Here is a 22,576-nt window from a genome sequence, read left to right as displayed (position 1 = left end):
GTATGTGATAAAATCAAGAGCTGATTTAAAAACAGGCTCCCAGACATTGCCTTATGTTTTGAGAGTGAGCAGAGTTCATTACTGAGGCTTCATTATACACTCAGAGGCCAATATTCAAAACACTTATGAAGTCTTCAGCCAGATAAGTGCTTTAAAAAAAATCCAGAGGGCTGAGTAGAAAACTTTGGATGTGTAAATCATTATACAGCAGAACTAAACTATCCAAAAAGAGGTCGAGTTTGGAACATTTCAGGGTCGGCACCACTTAGATATATACTAGGGAAATCCTAGATATGCATTAACCCCTGGATTCTATATATCACGCCTTAATTTCTATGTGGAAATCGAAGCATATTTTATAACAGTGCGCATAACTTAATTGGTTAACTAGCTAATCAGCGCTGTCAATTGGATGTTAACAAGCAATTATCAGCACTAATTGGCATTAATCAAGATTTATGCGTACAACTTGCTAAGTGTATTCTGTAACGCGATGCACTTAAATTCTAAGTCACATAGTTGAAAAGGAGTGTGGCCATGGGTGGGGCATGGGCGTTTCTAAAATTCTATTTGAAATATTATAGAGCACACCCGCTTTGTGCCTAACTTAGGAATCAGGATTTACGCCAAGTAAAACATGGTGTAAATGGCCGCGACTAAATTTGGTCACGTGGAGAGGAGCTCGGTGTATTCTATTTACCGCATGGAAATTTAAGCCAATTCTATAAAATATTGGCGTACTTTAGAGAATACACCTACGTGTATTTTATTTTCATGCAGAATTTTCAGGCGCCATATATAGAATCTAGCCCTATGTGTTAAATCTGCGCAGAAAAGCGTTATAACAGAAGCAAGGTGTCAAAATGGCCCAAAAATGGCAGATCGGCGAGGAACTACACTTATGTGCCTTGTTAAAGAATAGCGCCTAATTGTTTCCGCTTAGATCTGAAAAGGGGACAAGGGTGATCAGGTGCATTTCCTTAAAATGCATGCAGTGATATAGAATTTGGGGGATCTGCACCCAACTTGGGTGCCAGGATTTACACCTGGTTTCAGTTAATGTAAATGCTCACATCCAAAGTTGGATCCGTGTTCCGATGCTATGCACTATTCTATAAAAGGCAGCCATCTCAGAGCGTCCTTTACAGAATACCATTCAGTGCCGGGTTTTTTTGGCCCCAGATTTTTGAGTGCCATTTACTGAATCTAACTTATAGGGGGCGATTTTATAAGTGGGCACCAAAGTTAGGCACCTTGATATAGCACACTGAGTGCACATTCTATAACAGCTTCTGAATGCCAAGATTTCATTATAGAATGCCAGCGCAAATTGGCAGCTGTATGCCTACAATTAGGCTCACTTACACCATGTCAGTAGCAGGCATCAAAGCATGCACCTAAATGTGGCCTAGTGGTTAGAGCACCAGTCTTGCAATCCAGATGTGTCCGGTCCAAATCCCACTGCTGCTCCTTGTGATCTTGGGCAAGTCACTTAACCCTCCATTGCCTCAGGTACAAACTTAGATTGTGAGCCCTCCTGGGACAGAGAAATATCCAGTGTACCTGAATGTAACTCACCTTGAGCTACTATTGAAAAAGGTGTGAAAAAAATGGCAGCCTTGCCCATGCTTCACCCACATACACTCTCACTTTCATTCACCCACTAAGGGGCCTTTTTACTAAACTGCAATAAAAAGGGTCCCCGTTCTAGCAGCAGGGACAGTTTGTGCCACACACTGAGGCCCTTTTTACTGCAGCGGGTAAAAAGGCTGAAAAAAAGAAATGGCCATGTGGTAAGATTTCAATTATCATGTAGTCATGAATGAGGGAGCGCTTACCACCACCCAATGAGCGCACGGTGCTGCCCAATTACCGTCAGGTTAGCACTTGCAGAAACATTTTTTGAATATTTCCACACCACAAATGCTGCATGCAGTGGGTGGAACTACCACCGGCGCCCACACTGAGCTGCCGGTAGCTCCAAATTGGCATTCAGTAAGCCCATGGTGGGCTTGCCACCGCTTTGTAAAAGGGTCCCTAAGCAAATTGTGCACCAAAATTATAGAATAGAGCCAGGTACACACATAGGGGGAAAATTCTATAAATGGCAGTGAAAAATTGGCACTATTCAATAAAGGGCACCAGGATGAGTGCCATTTGTAGGATAGTGTATAGAGCCAATTCCTACACCTAACTTAGGAACCAGCGTTTACGCCTGCTAAAACCTGATGTAAATGCTGGTGCTTAATTTTCAGGAGTTGAGCACGTAAATCATAGTATTATATAACATCGTACCTAACTTCTAGGAGCTGTCCCCTTATCTGCCCGTACTTCTCCCATGGCCACTCCTCTTTAGAGTAGCACACTAGAATATTTAGGCGCGGATGTTTTAGAATAGTGTCTAGGGCAGATGTGTGCGCTAATCCAAACTGTTGTCCATTGAGTCCAGTTGTTGATTGTTTACAACTGGTTAACTGATTGATGTGCATGTGCACATGCTCAGCATGCGTAAATTCGTGCGCATAAGTTTTGGTGACCTATGCAGAATCTGGGGGGGTGCCATATACACGTGTAAGACTACATTTATCCACATAAGTGCTACTATTTTATCATTTTAGCATGCGAATGGTGCTTCAGACGCTAAAAGTTATAAATGGCAGGGATGAGAGACAATTCTAGAACTGGGCACCTCCATTTGGGCACCCAGAAGCAACTTGGCGAGCACGTATTCTATTACAGCATCTGTGTGCACAGTTCCATTATCAAATAATATAAGTTGGACGAAACGTACATACATTTAGGCACGCCCGCTTACAGCAGGTCTATGCAAGGTGCAATGGGGCATATATGCGCATAACTTACGGTATTCTGTAAGTTGTGTTTATAAGTGGGAAGCATGCCCATGTCCCACCTGTGCTCCACCTATGTGGAAATGGCCCGGCATCAAATATCCAGGCTCAATGCCGATTGCAGCATTTAGCCGGCCAGCCTCTCGTGGGCTGAATATCGGCTGGAAAATGAATATCTATCCCTCAATCTTAGGTCTCTCCAATAACCCTATACCAGCCAACTCTGTGCATACCTGAGTAGCTGACACTCCCAACCATTATTCTCCTTTAACCACCCTAACACTGCACAGTCACTAAATCTGACTTAAAAGCCTGGGCAAATACTAGGCTTTAACCTTTCTACTAAAAGTCAATTGGTTCCTCTCCAGCTCAGGTTCTCAAAGAATAGTGCTCCACAAATTGGAGAGGAGGGTTCACATATACAACTGTGCTTCAGTGGATACACACAACAACCTTTCTCTGTTGATTACTTTGCAGAAGAGCTGCTGGGAGAACTAGAGTCTGGAGTATAAGGGAGCAACTCTCCCTTTCATTCTATAACTTGGCATCACTGAGTGGGAGTCCTCCAACTGCATTGCTGCCAGTGGGAGGTGGTATTTCAATATTGTGTTTTCAATGGCTAGAGTCAGGCAGGTTCCCTGGAGTCCTGCAGAGCTTGCCTGTCCCTCACTATTGAAAATGTGATAGTGAAACAGCATCACCCACTGGCAAGCCTGTAGGTGGAGGACTCCCCCTCAGCTTAGAAGGAACAATGCTTGGCATCTACATTTGCATGCCAAATGCACACATAAGTTATAGAATGCTAGCTCTTACATGCAAGACTGTTACAGTTAAGGGCTAGTTGGACGCTAAGCAGTATTCTGTAACTTTAGTGCACAACTTGTTTGGTGTGTACATGCAAGGGGCATGCACAGGGAGAGGCATGTGGGTGGGGCATAAATGTGTCCAACATTTACGCACCTAACTTACAGAATACTGTTAGTTATACTCGAAAGTGTCGCATTTACACACGCTCACTTACACCTGCTATTGACATGGTGAAAGTGAACACAGGCATGTAGCTGCCAACTTATGCTAATATTCTCTAATGGAATTTGTGTGCCCAGATGCCATTATAGAATTAGAAGTCGGCACACTGCATCTGAGGGCCAAATCTGTGGCACCCAATTCTACAAGTTCAATTTGGCTTACAATATAAATTGAATGAATATAGAGAATGAAAAATTACATTGGTCATAATATGTTGGATTGAGTAACAAGGAATAACAGATTAATAGAAAGGTTATAATAATGTACAATTTGATAAAGACATAATGCAAGCAGGTTATCGACCAGTTAATTAGATCAAAAAACTTAATTTAATGTGAAGAAATTTGAAATGAATTTGTAAAGAGATCAGTTTCTCCAAGGACGGCATTACATGGAGGTAGTTCAATTAGATAGTGCATATAATCTGGTGCTAGTCCATATATTATTTAAAAGATAAAGGTACATATCTTAAACAAAAACCTGGCTTTAATAGGGTGCCAATTTAGCTTTTAAGTTAAGTTATATGGCACTGGAGACAAATCTGTATACAAGCCTGATTCTCCTGTAGCTTCTAGAGGAGAAGCCAAGCTTTAAACATCCAGTGCCTTTGAGTAGCCTAGAGTTATCCTGGCAAGAGAGGACTGGGTTTGTATTGATGATATGATGGTAAAATGTGCTCTTTTAGGGATTCCTAAGACAAACACTTTGATGTAGCTTGAGATGTTTCTGTGCAAAGTGTCTGGCGTAAACATATGAGTTTCTTTCGTGCACTGATTTAATTTGAGACTGCAGAAGATAGAATGCCAAACTCATAAAATGAAGAAGTCCATGTAGTTTTAAAGAAACCATAAAACAACATCCCAGATAATCAGGGATGGAGAATAATAACATTATAATGAATGCAGCGTGGTGGTAATGATGACAAGAAGCACTATGGAAAGAAAAAATCCGCAGAAGTGTAGCTCACAACGTATGAATAATATGCAATCAAAATCATTTTCTTAGCACAATATAAAATATCTGGTAAGGTACAAATCTGTTTTTCTGGTCTGTTGTCAGAGACATGGCATTATTGGTGCGAAAGATCTAAACAGTTACCAGTATCTTTAAGGGCTATCTGTCTTAGTTGGTATTGAACTTGGAGATTAGATGAAAGGCTTTAGATACTGTAAATTAAGGGTTTTTTTTGTTTATTATATCTTCTTAAATCATCATTACTTGCGCTACACCAAGCATGTTTCTTTCATTCTCAGATGGTCGGTTAGTAGGCCTCGACATCAGCAAACCTTTGGGCGTCAGCAGGAATACATCAATGGAACCCAACAATACTAGAAAAGGGCTGGTGTCAGGTACAGAATAACAATTAAAGATGATGATTATGTGTATGAATTAGAGCCCCCTTGTTTCCTTCAATGTCAAATACACACCCTGAAAGGTGAGTGTCCTTTGGAATTGGAGTGGACGATAAACACCAGTAGCACTTCAGTAACTGTCCAGGACATTATCTGTTGGCCGTGTTCCATATTTCACATTATTACCGAATCAGTATGTTAATATTAACATACTGATTCGGTAAAGTGAAATATGGAACACAAATCCCACAATGAAGTCAACTCATCTTGAGCATATGTATACAATGTTAAGATGAGTTTGCGTCATTGTGGGATTTGTGGACAGCAACTGTGCAAGGCATAAACCACTGCTGTTGGTCATTCTTCTGCTTTTCGGAGACTTATAGAACTTATAACAGAAATAAATAGACTCAAAAGGGCAATTCTATAACTGGGTGCCCATAGTTAAGTGTCAGTTACATGTGTGAATGAACAGAATGCCTACACCTTCGAGGGTAAATGTTCACTTTCACATGTCAGTAGCACCTAAACATCAACCACTAAAGTAGAGAAATGAGCACCACTATGCACACAACAAGTCAAACAATGGAGTAATGTTGTCAACAGGAAACTTCCAGACACTCTAGGGAGACGGCAACACGCTACATTGTTTATTTTTCAATAGTCTTTTTAAAGACTGTATCCCATTTTTAGCATCTTTGTGGAGGTCTTTTATCATACTTCGGCTTCTTACTTACATAAAGACTCCTGAGGCAGCCACTTTGGCTGAAACATGGTGCCGTTAGCACGCCTTTGTAAAAGATCCCCTTAGTGAAATTGAATATACATTTAGACACTCATCCCTAGTCAATTTTCAAAGAGACCAATCTAGGAGCATAAATCCTGTATTTTTATGAGCTACATGATACATCTCATGGAGTCATGGAGATGGTCTAGAGATGCTGGAAAGAATATCTTCCATTTTCATTGACAGATCCCTAGTCTTCTGTCCACTTCAGCAGGCCACTATCTAACTAGTAAGGCTTATGAAAATAGAACAGCCCCTCCCCACCCCCATTGACTTCAAATGCTAACAGCAGCACTTAAATTTATACCTGGATATTCAGCACTGGGCCATACTCAGATACTAGTGCTAAATATCCAAGTATCAAGTAGCTAGGGGAAGTTATCTGGATACCACCACTGAATATCAGCAGAACCTAGATAACTTCTGGCTCTGCCCCTGGACTACTAAACACTATTGGGATAGTGCTGAGTTGTTGGTAAAGATTTTCAGTGGTATTTATTTGGATTTTGCTCACACCTTTTTCAGTAGTACCTCAAGGTGAGTTACATTCAGGTACACTGAGAATTTCCCTTCCATGGAGGGCTCACAGAGGGGCATAATCGAAAGGGGTGCCCAAGTTTTCCTGAGGACGTCCTTGCAGGATGTCCCAGCAAAGGGGCGGGGAAACCCGTATTGTCGAAACAAGATGGTGTCCATCTTTCGTTTCAATAATATGGTCGGGGAAGGCCAAATCTTAACATTTAGGTCATCCTTACAGATGGTTGTCCTTAGACTTGGTCGTTTCTGATTTTCAGCGATAATGGAAACTAAGGATGCCCATCTCAGAAACGACCAAATGCAAGCCCTTTGGTCGTGGGAGGAGCCAGCATTCATAGCGCACTGGTCCCCCTCACATGCCAGGACACCAACCGGGCACCCTAGGGGGCACTGCAGTGGACTTCAGAAAAAGCTCCCAGGTACATAGCTCCCTTACCTTGTGTGCTCAGCCCCCCAAAACCCACCCTTACCTTGTGTGCTGAGCCCCCCAAAACCCACTCCCCACAACTGAACACCACTACCATAGCCCTTATGGGTGAAGGGGGGCACCTAGATGTGGGTACAGTGGGTTTCTGGTGGGTTTTGGAGGGCTCACATTTACCACCACAAGTGTAACGGGTGGGGGGGGGGGTGGGCCTGGGTCCATCTGCCTGAAGTGCACTGTACCCACTAAAACTGCTCCATGGACCTGCATACTGCTGTCATGGAGCTGGGTATGACATTTGAGGCTGGCAAAATATATTTAAAAAAATTTTTTAGGGTGGGAGGGGTTAGTGACCACTGGGGGAGTAAGGGGAGGTCATCCCCGATTCCCTCCAGTGGTCATCTGGTCAGGTCGAGCACCTTTTTGTGGCTTGGTCGTAAGAAAGAAATGGCCAAGTAAATTTGTCCAAGTGCTCGTCAGGGACGCCCTTTTTTTCCATTATGGGTTGAGGAGGCCCATGTGTTAGGCATGCCCAAGACCCCTGCCTTCACTATGCTTCCGACACGCCCCCGGGAACTTTGGTCGTCCCCACGATGGAAAGCAGTTGGGGACGCCCAAAATGACTTGCCCAAGATCACAAGGAGCAGCAGTGGGATTTAAACCAGCCACCTCTGGATATCAAGACTGGTGCTCTAACCACTAGGCTACTCCTCCAGTCTGGATAATGCCGCTGGAAATCAGTGGCTGGCCCCAGTGAGCAACACTGAAGATAATGGTCACCAGTATAGCAAAAAGGTGTTAGACAACAGAAGACCTGATGCAGCCATGTTTCAACTGTAGCCTGCATCATAAGTACATAAGTAATGCCATACTGGGAAAAGACCAAGGGTCCATCGACCCCAGCATCTTGTCCACGACAGCGGCCAATCCAGGCCAAGGGCACCTGGCAAGCTTCCCAAACGTACAAACATTCTATACATGTTATTCCTGGGATTTTGGATATTTCCAAGTCCGTTTAGTAGCGGTTTATGGACTTGTCCTTTAGGAAACCGTCCAACCCCTTTTTAAACTCTGCTAAGCTAACCGCCTTCACCACATTTTCCGGCAATGAATTCCAGAGTTTAATTACACGTTGGGTGAAGGAAAATTTTCTCCGATTTGTTTTAAATTTACTACACTGTAGTTTCATCGCATGCCCCCTAGTCCTAGTATTTTTGGAAAGCGTGAACAGACGCTTCACATCCACCTGTTCCACTCCACTCATTATTTTATATACCTATATCATGTCTCCCCTCAGCCGTCTCTTCTCCAAGCTGAATAGCCCTAGCCTCCTTAATCTTTCTTCATAGGGAAGTCGTCCCATCCCCGCTATCATTTTAGTCGCCCTTCGCTGCACCTTTTCCAATTCTACTATATCTTTCTTGAGACGCGGCAACCAGAATTGAACACAATACTCAAGGTGCGGTCGCACCATGGAGCGATACAACGGCATTATAACATCCTCACACCTGTTTTCCATACCTTTCCTAATAATACCCAACATTCTATTCGCTTTCCTAGCCACAGCAGCACACTGAGCAGAAGGTTTCAGTGTATTATCGACGACGACACCCAGATCCCTTTCTTGGTCCATAACTCCTAACGTGGAACCTTGCATGACGTAGCTATAATTCGGGTTCTTTTTTCCCACATGCATCACCTTGCACTTGCTCACATTAAACGTCATCTGCCATTTAGCCGCCCAGTCTCCCAGTCTCGTAAGGTCCTCTTGTAATTTTTCACAATCCTGTCACGATTTAACAACTTTGAATAACTTTGTGTCATCAGCAAATTTAATTACCTCGCTAGTTACTCCCATCTCTAAATCATTTATAAATATATTAAAAAGCAGCGGTCTGAAGAGTTATGCTAGCCCTTGCTCTCAGTAAAATACAGGCCAATGGCTCATAATAAGAGCTAGGCTTCTTAAAATCAAAATCATCTCTGATATAAAAGAAAGCTAGCTTGTAAAAATCAGAAATCACCTTTGACACAGTTACATTTCACTGTGGCAAGTGCTAAAATGAGGTAATTGAGAACTGGCAAGGGTGGGAGCAATCTACTCTATAAACAATCCTGAGATTGGCACCTGCAAGACGTCATGAGCAAGAGTTGTTATGGTTACGTAGAGATAGTGCTGGGTCAGCTGCACCCCGGGTGAGAACATCCAAAGGGGGGGGGCTACAGGAAGGTTTGGGAACATGTGAAGTCATTCTGATCAACTGATAAGGACTAGGAGCCCTGTTGAGACAGCTGGGGTCCATTGAAATGAATAGGGCCAAAATTGTATATAAGCAGCAGTTTGAGGAGTATTAGAGGAGACGAGAGGAGAAGAAGACCAGAGAAGGAAGACTTCAGAAGGCTAGAGAGAGAGGACGTGCCATGATATGCTGCCCCATTATGTGAATGCTTAACTTACCTGTATTACCATTGGTAAGATTGTAATAAACTATCTTATTATATCTACTACATACTGGGTTCCTTTCTAATTACAAGGGTCCATACTGCCTGACGGTGTAAGCCTGACATGAGCAGATTTAAGGTTGGGGTAATTAAGTATCTAGAGGGGATTTGCAGTTCTCTCTAGGATAGTACAGAGAGCCCATGGCTTCCGCTGCGCGAATGGGTGAGGCAGATCCTAATTATATACAGGTCCTAGCACAGACCCCCTGAGGAACCCCACTAACTACCCTTCTCCATTGTGAATACTGCCCATTTAACCCCACTCTCTGTTTCCTATCCTTCAACCAGTTTTTAATCCACAATAGGACATTTCAGGAGTATAGTTTCTAAAATCAAAATGAAAACACGAATTAAAGACAAATATCTATGATAAAAACACTAATATCTATAACTTAAATAAAAAGACATACTGGTGTTCTATTGTCTTCAGTGCTTCTTTGTTTCTCTGACTGCTTTTGCATTCTTTGCCTCTCTCGTTTCTGGCCCAAGTGAGCAGTCCTTATCCAGGTAGCAACTGCTCCTACCTAAATAAATTCTGTTGAGTATTGACCCCTACCTGAATAAATACTGTTGCATATGGACCCCAGAATTTTCATCCTGACAGTTTTGGAAGAATATGAGTACCCTTAGCCCACACCACCAGAGAACTGATTACCACCAATACCTCCTCTTTCTGCTGTCATTATTCACTTGGAATCTCTGACATCTGACAAGCATTATACAGAATGGGCTCTTTAGATAATGTCTTATTAAGAAAAACATGCCTTTGGTTGCAGTTGGGCATTGAACCTTTTGGAATCCTTAATGAGAAATGAGCTGTTTATATGTTCTGTAAATCCATGGAACACATTGGCTTAAAATACTTTGACAAGAGAAAGGCAAACATGCTGATTTGTTTGCTGTGTGGTTTATTTTTCAAAAGCTCTCTTCTCTTAAACATTACGCAATAAGGATAAAGTTGTTCTTCTAAAATTATTGAAAACGACACACACAGTTGTCTTTGGCCAGGAGGTAAGAAAGATTGTTTTCAAGAAAGATTCTTTCACAGTAAAACGATGAGAAATAGTTGGGGTTCAGAAATAAGTTTTTGAGGGTTTATTTTATTTTGTAAGTAGATTGGGAGTTTAAAATATCCAATTTCCTATATTTCACAAAATATTTACTTCCAAAAGAGAAAAAAAAGCTTTAAACATGCATCCAGTCCTGTGCTTTAAAACTGAAAGTTGGACTGCTGTGCATTGTGGAAGTGAATAACCGCTTTACTAAACTATTAAATAAAGAGGTGTTCGTACTCAGCTGGAGTTATATCTAGGATATGGGTCATTTTAGCACACTTAGCAGTGAAGAATGAGCCCAGATTCTAATGCTCTTTAATAAAAGGGCCCCTATGTGTTGAGCCTATCATCTAAAAGTGGGCTGAAAATGACAGGCTGTATATATATATACAGTGGTGGAAATAAGTATTTGATCCTTTGCTGATTTTGTAAGTTTGCCCACTGACAAAGACATGAGCAGCCCATAATTGAAGGGTAGGTTATTGGTAACAGTGAGAGATAGCACATCACAAATTAAATCCGGAAAATCACATTGTGGAAAGTATATGAATTTATTTGCATTCTGCAGAGGGAAATAAGTATTTAATCCCTCTGGCAAACAAGACCTAATACTTGGTGGCAAAACCCTTGTTGGCAAGCACAGCGGTCAGACGTCTTCTGTAGTTGATGATGAGGTTTGCACACATGTCAGGAGGAATTTTGGTCCACTCCTCTTTGCAGATCATCTCTAAATCATTAAGAGTTCTGGGCTGTCGCTTGGCAACTCGCAGCTTCAGCTCCCTCCATAAGTTTTCAATGGGATTAAGGTCTGGTGACTGGCTAGGCCACTCCATGACCCTAATGTGCTTCTTCCTGAGCCACTCCTTTGTTGCCTTGGCTGTATGTTTTGGGTCATTGTCGTGCTGGAAGACCCAGCCACGACCCATTTTTAAGGCCCTGGCGGAGGGAAGGAGGTTGTCACTCAGAATTGTACGGTACATGGCCCCATCCATTCTCCCATTGATGCGGTGAAGTAGTCCTGTGCCCTTAGCAGAGAAACACCCCCAAAACATAACATTTCCACCTCCATGCTTGACAGTGGGGACGGTGTTCTTTGGGTCATAGGCAGCATTTCTCTTCCTCCAAACACGGCGAGTTGAGTTCATGCCAAAGAGCTCAATTTTTGTCTCATCTGACCACAGCACCTTCTCCCAATCACTCTCGGCATCATCCAGGTGTTCACTGGCAAACTTCAGACGGGCCGTCACATGTGCCTTCCGGAGCAGGGGGACCTTGCGGGCACTGCAGGATTGCAATCCGTTATGTCGTAATGTGTTACCAATGGTTTTCGTGGTGACAGTGGTCCCAGCTGCCTTGAGATCATTGACAAGTTCCCCCCTTGTAGTTGTAGGCTGATTTCTAACCTTCCTCATGATCAAGGATACCCCACGAGGTGAGATTTTGCGTGGAGCCCCAGATCTTTGTCGATTGACAGTCATTTTGTACTTCTTCCATTTTCTTACTATGGTACCAACAGTTGTCTCCTTCTCGCCCAGCGTCTTACTGATGGTTTTGTAGCCCATTCCAGCCTTGTGCAGGTGTATGATCTTGTCCCTGACATCCTTAGACAGCTCCTTGCTCTTGGCCATTTTGTAGAGGTTAGAGTCTGACTGATTCACTGAGTCTGTGGACAGGTGTCTTTCATACAGGTGACCATTGCCGACAGCTGTCTGTCATGCAGGTAACGAGTTGATTTGGAGCATCTACCTGGTCTGTAGGGGCCAGATCTCTTACTGGTTGGTGGGGGATCAAATACTTATTTCCCTCTGCAGAATGCAAATAAATTCATATACTTTCCACAATGTGATTTTCCGGATTTAATTTGTGATGTGCTATCTCTCACTGTTACCAATAACCTACCCTTCAATTATGGGCTGCTCATGTCTTTGTCAGTGGGCAAACTTACAAAATCAGCAAGGGATCAAATACTTATTTCCACCACTGTATATATATATATATATATATATATATATATACATACATACATGCGATGAAGCTACAAAGCAGTAAATTTAATACAAATTGGAGAAACCTTTTCTTCACTCAATGTGTAATTAAATTCTGGAATTCATTGCCAGAGAATGTGGTAAAGGCGGTTAGCTTAGCAGAGTCTTAAAAAGGTCTGGACGTTTTCCTAAAGGAAAAGTCCATAGACCATTAATAAATTGATTTGGGGAAAATCCACTGCTCTTTCTGGGATAAGCAGCATAAAATGTATTGAACTTTATCTGGATCTTGCCAGGTATTTGTGACCTGAATTGGCCATTGTTGGAAATGAGATGCTGGGCTTGATGGACCTTTGGTCTGTCCCAGTGTGGCAATACTTACGTATATATACCCTAGTCTTGGGGAGCTGAAGAATTAACACTTAGGGGCCCCTTTACCAAGCAGCGGTAAAAAATGGCCCACAGTAGTGTCGGCATGTGGAATTGCCACGCAAAATACAACACACTTTAACACATTTAACAGTAGCCCATTTTTTATGTGCTAAGCATACATTAGGGCTTAACACCCTTTAGTAAAAGGGCCCCTTAATTTTTATTTTTTCAATAACTGAGGTAACTCCTCAGGGGTCCTTTTACTAAGCAGTGCTGGGGCTAATGTGTGGGTAGTACGCACCAAATCGGCACTACTGCAGGGGTAGCACAGGTGCCCTGCGGTACTTTCAAATTTGGCGCGTGCTGTTTCCCATGATTTTCTACAGCTGGATGCATTCCCGGTGGTAATCAGCAGCGCAGCCACATTGGTGCACGCTGCCTGATTACCCCACAGGTAGCACATGAGCCCTTACTGCTAGGTTAATGGGTGGCGGTAAGGGCACAGGCAGTAAATAACCGAATGCTACTTTTAATTTTAGCACATGACCATTTACTGCCCTCATTTTTAAAAAGCCCTTTTCCCCAGCCACGGTAAAAAATGGCCCAGCAAGTGCCAATTTCACGCATCCACATTATCGCAGGCTAGGGTTACCATATTTTGTCCACTGAAAAAGAGGACACATGTCATGCCCCCTGCCCGCCCCTGCCCCACCCACACAACGTCCCTTTCGGATCCTCGCCCCGCCCTTTCTTGCTTTCATCCCGTCCCCTGTCACATATTCCCCTCCCCCCAGGTCACATATTCCCCTCCCCTTCCCCGGTTCACATATTCCCCTCCCCTGCCCCCCCCCCCCGTCACCTCCCCTCCCCCGGTTTACATATTCCCCTCCTCTCCCCTTACTTACTATCTACTGCCCTGGTGGTCTAGTGACCTCTTCGGGGCAGGAAAGAGCCCCCTGCATCCTTCTCGGTCTCGGCTCAGGATTCAAAATGGCCACCGAGAGTTGGTCTCACGAGGCCACTTCAACTCTTGGTGGCCATTTTGAATCCCGAGCCGAGACTGAGAAGGATGCAGGGCAAGGGCAGGCAGCACTCCGGGCAGGAAAGAGGGGGCTCTTTCCTGCCCCAAAGAGGTCAATAGACCACCAGGGCAGATAGTAAGTAAGGGGAGGGGAGACCCACAGCACCGCTCGCCTGCCAGCCCGCCCGTTTGTCCAGAAATCCGGACAAACAGGCGGCCGGGCAAAACCCGTCGGACGCCCCGGACATGTCCTCAAAAAGAGGACATGTCCGGGGAAATCCGGACATATGGTAACCCTACCGCAGGCCACTTTTTACTGCTGCTTAGTAAAAGGACCCCTTAGAATCCATCTCAGATGGAGGAAGGGTCAACTCTGTTTAATAGCAGTCTCGTGGATATCACAGGCAAGGGCTCATGTCAGCAAGGCCCAGGAAGGTAACACTATTTTATTTTTGTACTGTTGTGCAATAGGTACAAGAATGAAAGCAAAAAACTACTCTTAAAAAAGATTACTGCCTAACTGCTGACATCTTTTCTGACATCAGTGACATCATTATTAAGTACAATGGCTCCACTGTTTCCTCTAAGCTGAGCAGGGGTTCTACACGTACAGTACAATAAATAATGCTGTACTGCTGGGTGCACTGAGGCATCCCGCAGTAATTCTTGGATGTAATTCTTTTTTAGCGCTGGGGCAGGCCTGGGGGTGGAGAGTGGGCATGTTCTGTTCTAATTGGTTAGCGCAGCTACATTGCCACACGCTAACCGATTAGCGCATGGCCATTAATACTGAAAAATTGACCATTTTATCCCATGGAAAAAAATGGCCTTAGCACACAAGAATGACCCACATAAGGACACGGTAAAGCCACTTTTTACCACAGTTTGGTAAATTGGCCCCTAAATGTGCAGAGCACCTTGGAAGAGCCTGATTTGTTTTTGGTTATATTATAGTTAGCAGTTTCTTTGTAGCACAGAAGAAAATGAGCCTTGATACCTTCAAACATCTTGCATCTTAACTACCTCTGAAATATAGGCATTCCACTTCTATAGGCCTTATCTTTTAGTTTCTCTAGGTGGACTATTTTAATGGCCTAATTAATCACTTAACCAGGATTTCCTGTATCATTTAGGGCCTTCACCACCCCAGCGTGTGTTCCCACCTCCTACACAACACACCTATACACGAAGAAGACCTTATCCTTTCCACAACGTGACTGGTAGGCCAGGAGGTCCAGGTACGGTATTATAATTTTTGCATAATAACTATCTACTTCAACTTATTTGAAAGTAATACTGCACTTCTCAGTTTAAAAAAAACAAGGCAATAGTGAAGCATCAGCATCATATATTGCAAACTAGCGTTAAAGTTCAAAGCCTTAAGAACATGAGCAGTGCCACATTCTGTTTTATTATAATGGGCAGTGCTGAGCATGTGTGTGTGTGTGTGTGAAGCAAACAAAACGTCACCTTTTTCTTACTATTAGGGACTGTCATGCCACGCACAATGAGATTTACAGCCAAGCCAACCCAGTTTTCTGTGGCTCAGAAGACCCAGATGCCAATGAAGCAAACAACTTTTTCAGCTTCTGAGTTGGATGATGGTAAGTAAACAGAGGCAGCAGCAGCCGGTACTGTCTCCGTTTCCTTAAGCAGAGATACATAGAAAGGTGACAGCAGATAAAGGCCAAATGGCCCATCCAGTCTGCCCATCCTCCGTAACCACTTCCTTTTCCTAAGGAATCCCAAGTACTTATCCCACGCTTTCTTAAATTCCAACACAGTCCTCGTCTCCACGACCTCTACCGGGAGGCCATTCCACGCTTCCACCACCCTTTCTGTGAACGAATGCTTTCTTAGATTCCTCCTAAGCCTATTTCCTCTTAACTTCATCGTATGCCCCCTCATTCCACAGTTTTCCTTCATTTGAAAAAGGCTCACTTTCTGTACATTATTGCCCCTAAAATATTTAAACATCTCTATCACATCTCCTCTCTCCCTCCTCTCTTCCAGCGTATACATGTTCAGGTTCCTGAGCCTGTCCCTATATGTTTTATGTCCAAGGCCGCTTACCAGTTTTGCAGCTGCCCTCTGGACCGACTCCATCCTGTTTATATCCTTTCATAGGTGTGGTCACTAGAATTGCACATAGTACTCTAAATGGGGCCTCACCAGAGACTTATACAAGGGCACTATCACCTCTCTTTTCCTGCTGGTCATCCCTCTCCTTATGCACCCAAGCATCCTTCTGGCTATGACTGTTGCCTTTTCCACCTGTTTGGAAACTTTAAGGTCATCAGACACACTCACCCCCAAGTCCCGCTCTTCCTTTTGTACACAGAAGCACTCCACCCCCTATATTGTACCACTCCCTTGGATTCTTATGGCCCAAGTGCATGACCCTGCATTTTTTAGCATTAAATATTGAACCATTCCTCGAGTTTCACTAGGTTCTTCCTCATGTCATCCACACCTTTTGGGGTGTCCACCCTGTTACAGATTTTGGTATCATCTGCAAAGAGACAAACCTTACCAGACAGCCCTTCCACAATATCACCACAAAGATGTTAAAAAGAGCCAGCCCTAGGACCGATCCCTGCGGCACTCCACTGATAACATCCCTATCTTCAGAGCAAGCTCCATTTACCATTACTCTCTGTCTCCTTCCGTTCAACCAATTTTTAACCCAGTAAGTTACTCTAGGTCCTATACCAAGAGTACTCAGTTTATTTATGAGTCGCCTGTGCAGAACCGTGTCGAAGGCTTTGCTGAAATCTAAGTACACCACATCTAGCGCCCCTCCCATTTCCAACTGTTTTGGTCACCCAGTCAAAGAAATCAATAAGATTCATCTTACATGACCTGCCTCTAGTGAAGCCATGCTGCCTCGGGTTCCGCATGCCATTCAATTTGAGAAACCTCACAATCCTCCGCTTTAGAAGCATTTTCATTAGTTTACTCAACACGGAGGTCAGACTGACAGGTCTGTAATTCCCAATCCCAACCTCCTCCTTACTTCCACTCTTGTGCAAAGGGACCACATCAACCCTTCTCCAATCCTCCGGGACCTCTTCAGACTCTAAGGAAGCATTGAAGAGGTCCGTCAGTGGAACCGCCAGAACTTCTCTGAGTTCCTTGAGCACCCTCAGATGTATCCCATCAGGCCCCATTGCTTTGTCTACTTTTAGTTTAGCTAGCTCCTCACGAACACAGTCCTCTGAGAACAGATCATAGTCTACCATACATCCATCCCCATTTGCATTTGTTTTCTGTGGTCCTACTACCCCCAGCCTTTCATCCGTGAACACAAAACAGAAATAGTTGTTAAGCAATTCAGCTTTATCCTTATCAGCTTCCATATATTCCTACCACTCAGCTTTGAGCCTCATAATGCTATTATGGCACTTCCTCCTGTCGCTTACATATGTGGAAAAAGTCTTATCCCCCAATTTTACTGTATTAGCTGTCTTTTCTTCCATTTGCCTCTTCACTTTCCTGACAGCTTTTCCAGCTTCTCTTAGCTTATTCAGGTATTCTTGCCTGTCTTCTTCTTTCTGAGTCATCTTATAACGTATGAAGGCTAACCTCCTTTCCCTTACCTTTTCTACTACTTATGGAAACCCACACATTGTGCGCTGCAGTGTTTGGTGAATTAGATTTATATTTAGTGCAATTAGGCTGCACATGATGATTAGCTGTGATAGATCTTGCAAACAGAATATTTTTTTCAGTTTAAAGCATATATAGCATAAATGTTCCAGAATGCTTCCATATTTTCTATGACCTTTTCTAGTTCTCTCCCACCCCTCCCCCCCAACCTCAATGTATTCACTCTATCTTCTTTCCCCTCCAACTTCCATATGCTCCCTTTCTTTCCCCTCTCCTCCCAATTTTTATATGCTCTTTCCAACCAACTCTCCCCTTCCTCCTGCAGTTTGCCCCCTCCCCCGAGACCCAGATTTACCACTGTTCTCTCCAGATCTTTTCTACTATCTCCTCTTCCTATCTAAAGTCCTTCTGTGCCTCCACCACTTCAACCATCTGACCACTTACAGCATTGCCATTTTTATCTTCCTCCTTTCTTACCCCTCTACCTCCAGCTGCCAGCTTCAGCCTTTCTTCCCCAGTTGCAAAAGCCATAGGAAAATATGCATCACAAAATATTTTAGGTATTTCTCTACTTCATTCTCATACTCTGCACTGTTAGAATTTTCTATATACTCTAGGTGAAGTCTTTGTTTTCTCATATAATATTGCTGAAGTCCCATCTCTAGAACCGGTCTGTCTCTCTAGGACTTAAAAGTAAGGAGCAGCAATGACTCAGATGCAGCAAGGTAAACCAAGATTTTTTTTCAGGCCCTAAAAGAGACTTGGGATGCTAGAAATGAATTAGGGTCTATTTATTCTTTGATTTTGGCACTGACCATGTCTCGGTTTTATGCTTTCCAGACAAATTCCTGTCAGAGTGAAAACAAGAATGGCAGACGTTGCAATTATTTTATTGTTTCGTTAGAAGGCACATAGAAACTAGGGCATTGTATCACATCCTCTATGTGATGTCAATGCTTCTTTTACTTCAGTCATGAAATTCTTGTATTTTTCAGCTAATGATACGATCTTCAATCCCAAACCCAAGTCAGAGCTTGATCCACAGGGCAAATCAAGGTTTACAGGTAAGATTAGGCTTTTCATGTTCCCTAAAAATAATTGGGCCGATATTCAACCAGCACCATCATCACATTAAGTGCCATCTCTGGTGCTTAATTTAATATATATTCAGCACCACTCTTCATGTAGGTAGTGGCATCGAATGTATATACTGAGCAGTGACCATACTGGCACTATCTGCACAGGCCTAAACGAAACACCTAATTTATCTGTTTTGCGCATGGCCAGATTTAATTTGTCGGTGCCTATAGACAAAGCAGAGGGAATGGATCCACCTCTCTAACTTGCCTGGAGTCTTCCTTTCATGGTGCCCTCTTACCTCTGTGCTGTACCTTAGATTCCTGCAGCAGCCAGGAATGTTTCTACATTAAGCAACACTCCAACTTCAGTCCTTCCTGCACTCATGCACTGACAAGCCCTGCAATGCCCTGTCCCCTCGGGCCTAGGCTTCCTGCCATCATAGAAACCTGTGCAAGGGATGGAGCATCACAAGGCCTGTCAGCGTGCAAGTACTGGAAAACCCTATGCTGGGGAGTGCTTCTCCATTGAGAAGCATTACTGGCTGCTGTGAAGATCTAAGGTACAACTGCACCAGGCCTGGATCAAGGCATTTGGCACCACATACAGTTGTCTATACTGCCTATGCTTTAATCCAGCCTAGTTTAGCTACTGAATATCACTGTTCTGCCCCTCCCCTAAGCTGGGCCCAGATAATATCTGGCTGTGTGATGATTTAAATGGCCCAATGATATCCATATCATTTTTGAAAATACACAGATAGGGAAGTTATAGGTCTGCCTGGCAGAAAATGTGTAACTGCCTGACTGTATTTATTAAAGATTATTTTCCTTAGCATCAGCCTTGTTAATGACTTATATTTATTCTTTATGAAATAAAATACCTCAGAATATACATTTCTTGAGGAATCTCATGACTTTTACACAGTCCCTGAAAACATGAGGATCAATATTCAACTGGACTTATCCAGGTCATGTATACAAATAGCTTTAAAACATCTGGCCTGGCAGAAGGATAACTTTTGGCTGGACATCTCAATGCTAGGTCAGAATTATCCAGTTCATATTAAGGGATGTCAGAAACATGGAAGGGTGAATTTAAACTAGCCATATAAATTTAGCCTTGGGTGAACTTATTCAAAAAGACAGTAAATAAATCTAAATAAATAAATAAACCAGATAGCAGTTAAGTAACACTGGGCCTAATATTTATCCAGCTGTTTTGCTGTCCACCACCAGTGTTAAACCCAGATATTCAATGCCAAGTCGTTTCCACAAAACAACAGTGAATATCTTGGGGGGGAGGGGGGAGTTTAACCAGCTAAGCCGATATTCAGCATTAGCCAGTTAACGTTTTAGCAGTTAAAGACAGAACAGCTATTTATGTGGTCCTATTTGACCGCTAAACTTATACGGTTAGTAGCTGAATATTTATTTATTTTGCTGCATTTATATCCCACATTTTCCCACATATTTGCAGGCTCAATGTGGCTTACAATATAATACAACTACAGTCACATTGATGGAATAGAGAATCAGAGTATATATAACAGATAAGGTGCATAAGAATATTATGGCAATCATATTAACAGAGAAGAATTTCAGAATTATTGCTATTAATATCAGTGTCTAACCGGATAAGTCACTTGATATAGTCGATTATGTGCTAGGCACTAACTGACAATATTTAGTGGAGACAGTTGGTTATCTGTTGCTGAATATTAGAGGCTAGGTGATAAAATGCTATTTGTCAGCGGCCGTGTCTGACCGGTTAAATAGCTTTGAATATCAGGGGGACTAGTCAGAACTGTAGCTAGGTGGGCCACCAGGGAATTGGCTGCTCCCCCAAACGGACTGCCAATGGTGTCGGCACCTATTTTTGACGCAACCTGTCATGTTTAAATTATGCGCCAGCGCCATCGGCAGTCCGATCTCTGCTCCCCCTGCACCCTTAACCTGGCTACGCTTCTGGGACTGATACCTGGATAAGTCAGATACAGATACTGCAGACCTAACATATCCAGAGAAAGATATTCAGATATCTAAGAGCACTGACTTGCTTATATATGTCATTCAATATCCAGTTGCGGGTAACTTTAACTCGATAAACTGCTGCTGAATTTTGGCCTCATGGATTTTTATTTCTACTTTTTAAATGTGGCGTTTTGGCCCTGTTGCAAATATATTACAGATGTTTATTAGTTGGTTGAATGGGTTGATTGTATTTATTAAGCTTGAATTATGTTTTGTTGTTTTGTAATCTGCTTTTGATGGAGGAGTTTTATTTGATATGTTAATTTACTTTATGCTGTTTTATTGTGCTTAGTGTTTATTCTGTACTCCATTTTAAGGATTGATTCAGATGGATGAGTTAAATAAAGTAAATAAGTAAAAACATTTTAAATTGTTTTTATTTTAATGGGACCACCATATAGATCTCTACCCTCTGTACAGTAGGCCTTGTGAAAAAGTCATGATTTAATGTATAATAAACCAGGGGCTCTTTCATTAAGCAAACATGATATAAAACCACAGAGGACTGAAAAATATTTTCTATACCATCTCAGCAGAGTTTTACAGAAAACCTCTTTGTTCTGGATGCTCACCTTAAGATATAAAAATAACTCTAGAGGTTTCCTAACAATTCTGTGATATTGATTTCTTTCTAGCTTCTCATGTTAAATATATTAGAAAAGATGATCGTGTACCATGCTCCATTACTGAATCACTCAAGCACTTCCCAGCTGAACAGGCAAGCAATCAGGACATCACTAGCCCTCCACAGAATCCGCCTTCCAATCTTACCGTTGTGACAGTTGAAGGCTGCTCATCCTTTGTCATACTGGACTGGGAACAACCGGACAATGACACAGTCACTGGTCAGTTCTGCTTGCTACTGCATTTCTTGTGGCGTACACACTCGGCTCCAGGTCCTGAGAATAAACTGAGTCTACCTTGGGTCTTTCAAAGCTTTTTTGTATTGAAACAGTCCCAGAATGCTTTGAGACAGGAGTTGAAAACCCAAGACAAACTTGCTCATTCCTTATGATTTGGAGCCAGGGGCTCACACATTCATGACAATAAAATGTATGTTTATGTTTATTCCACACTTGATGTATAATTTTCCCCTATTTGTTTACAGCAGTACATAGAAGAGTGCCTTCTTTCACTGGCCCAATGTGTTAAAGACCTTAGGGGCCCTTTTACTAAGCCGCGTAAGTGTCTACGTGTGCCAAAATGGAGTTACCTCCCAGCTACCGCGTGGCTCTTGCGGTAATTTCATTTTTGGCACGCGTCTGATACGTGCATCTGAAAAATAATTTTTATCTTCAGACGGTGTATTGGGCGCACGCCAAGTGGCATTTGATGCGTGTCGGTCATTACTGCCCGGTTACCACATGAGACTTTACCACTAGGTCAATGGCTGGCAGTAAGGTCTCAGACCCAAAATAGATGTGCAGCAATTTTCATTTTGCCACACATCCATTTTCAGCAAAAATTTTAAAAAGGCATTTTTTGCAGGTGCACTGAAAAATGATTCTCTGTACGCCCAAAACATGCATCTACACTACCACAGGCCATTTTTCAGCGCACCTTAGTAAAAAGACCCCTCAATTGCTTATGCCCCAGGTACAAAAAAAGTACTTGTAGACAGTGAATGCACATTCAATAGATAGATAGATAGATAGATAGATAGATAGATAGATAGATAATGTAAACCACTTTGATTGTACCACAGAAAGGCTGTATATTAAATCCACACCCCTTTACCCTTTATTTGATGACCATAGTGACAGATCCTCAGGTTTGTACAATGAACAACTATACTGCTTTTTGAGGTGTGCACCTGCTGCACATTGCAAGCTGCAGTAACACCTGTAAAATTAGCTGAGGTTATTTTACTGCCTGGGAGCATTGAGCTGCCAAACCACAGCCCAATACTTCTGGGCCGTCTCTTAAAGGGGTCAGCAACCTTTA

At 42.8% G+C, this 22,576-nt stretch overlaps 1 protein-coding gene across 49 annotated transcripts in view; it reads left to right on the top strand.

Moving 5' to 3' along the window:
• The window catches only part of ABI3BP (ABI family member 3 binding protein), a 477,114-nt gene that overhangs the window by 361,343 nt on the left and 93,195 nt on the right, over window positions 1-22,576 (top strand). For all 49 annotated transcript variants that reach the window (XM_030204105.1, XM_030204134.1, XM_030204107.1 and 46 more), the window contains 5 exons: window positions 5,132-5,227; window positions 15,047-15,151; window positions 15,401-15,517; window positions 18,518-18,586; window positions 21,268-21,477. In XM_030204105.1, the coding sequence (XP_030059965.1) occupies window positions 5,132-5,227; window positions 15,047-15,151; window positions 15,401-15,517; window positions 18,518-18,586; window positions 21,268-21,477 (597 nt within the window). The remainder of the gene's footprint in view (window positions 1-5,131; window positions 5,228-15,046; window positions 15,152-15,400; window positions 15,518-18,517; window positions 18,587-21,267; window positions 21,478-22,576) is intronic.

Source organism: Microcaecilia unicolor, chromosome 5, assembly GCF_901765095.1.
Source record: "Microcaecilia unicolor chromosome 5, aMicUni1.1, whole genome shotgun sequence".
NCBI lineage: Eukaryota > Metazoa > Chordata > Amphibia > Gymnophiona > Siphonopidae > Microcaecilia > Microcaecilia unicolor.
Note: the sequence above shows the minus strand (reverse complement) of the source record. Positions and strands in the feature narration are given on the sequence as shown.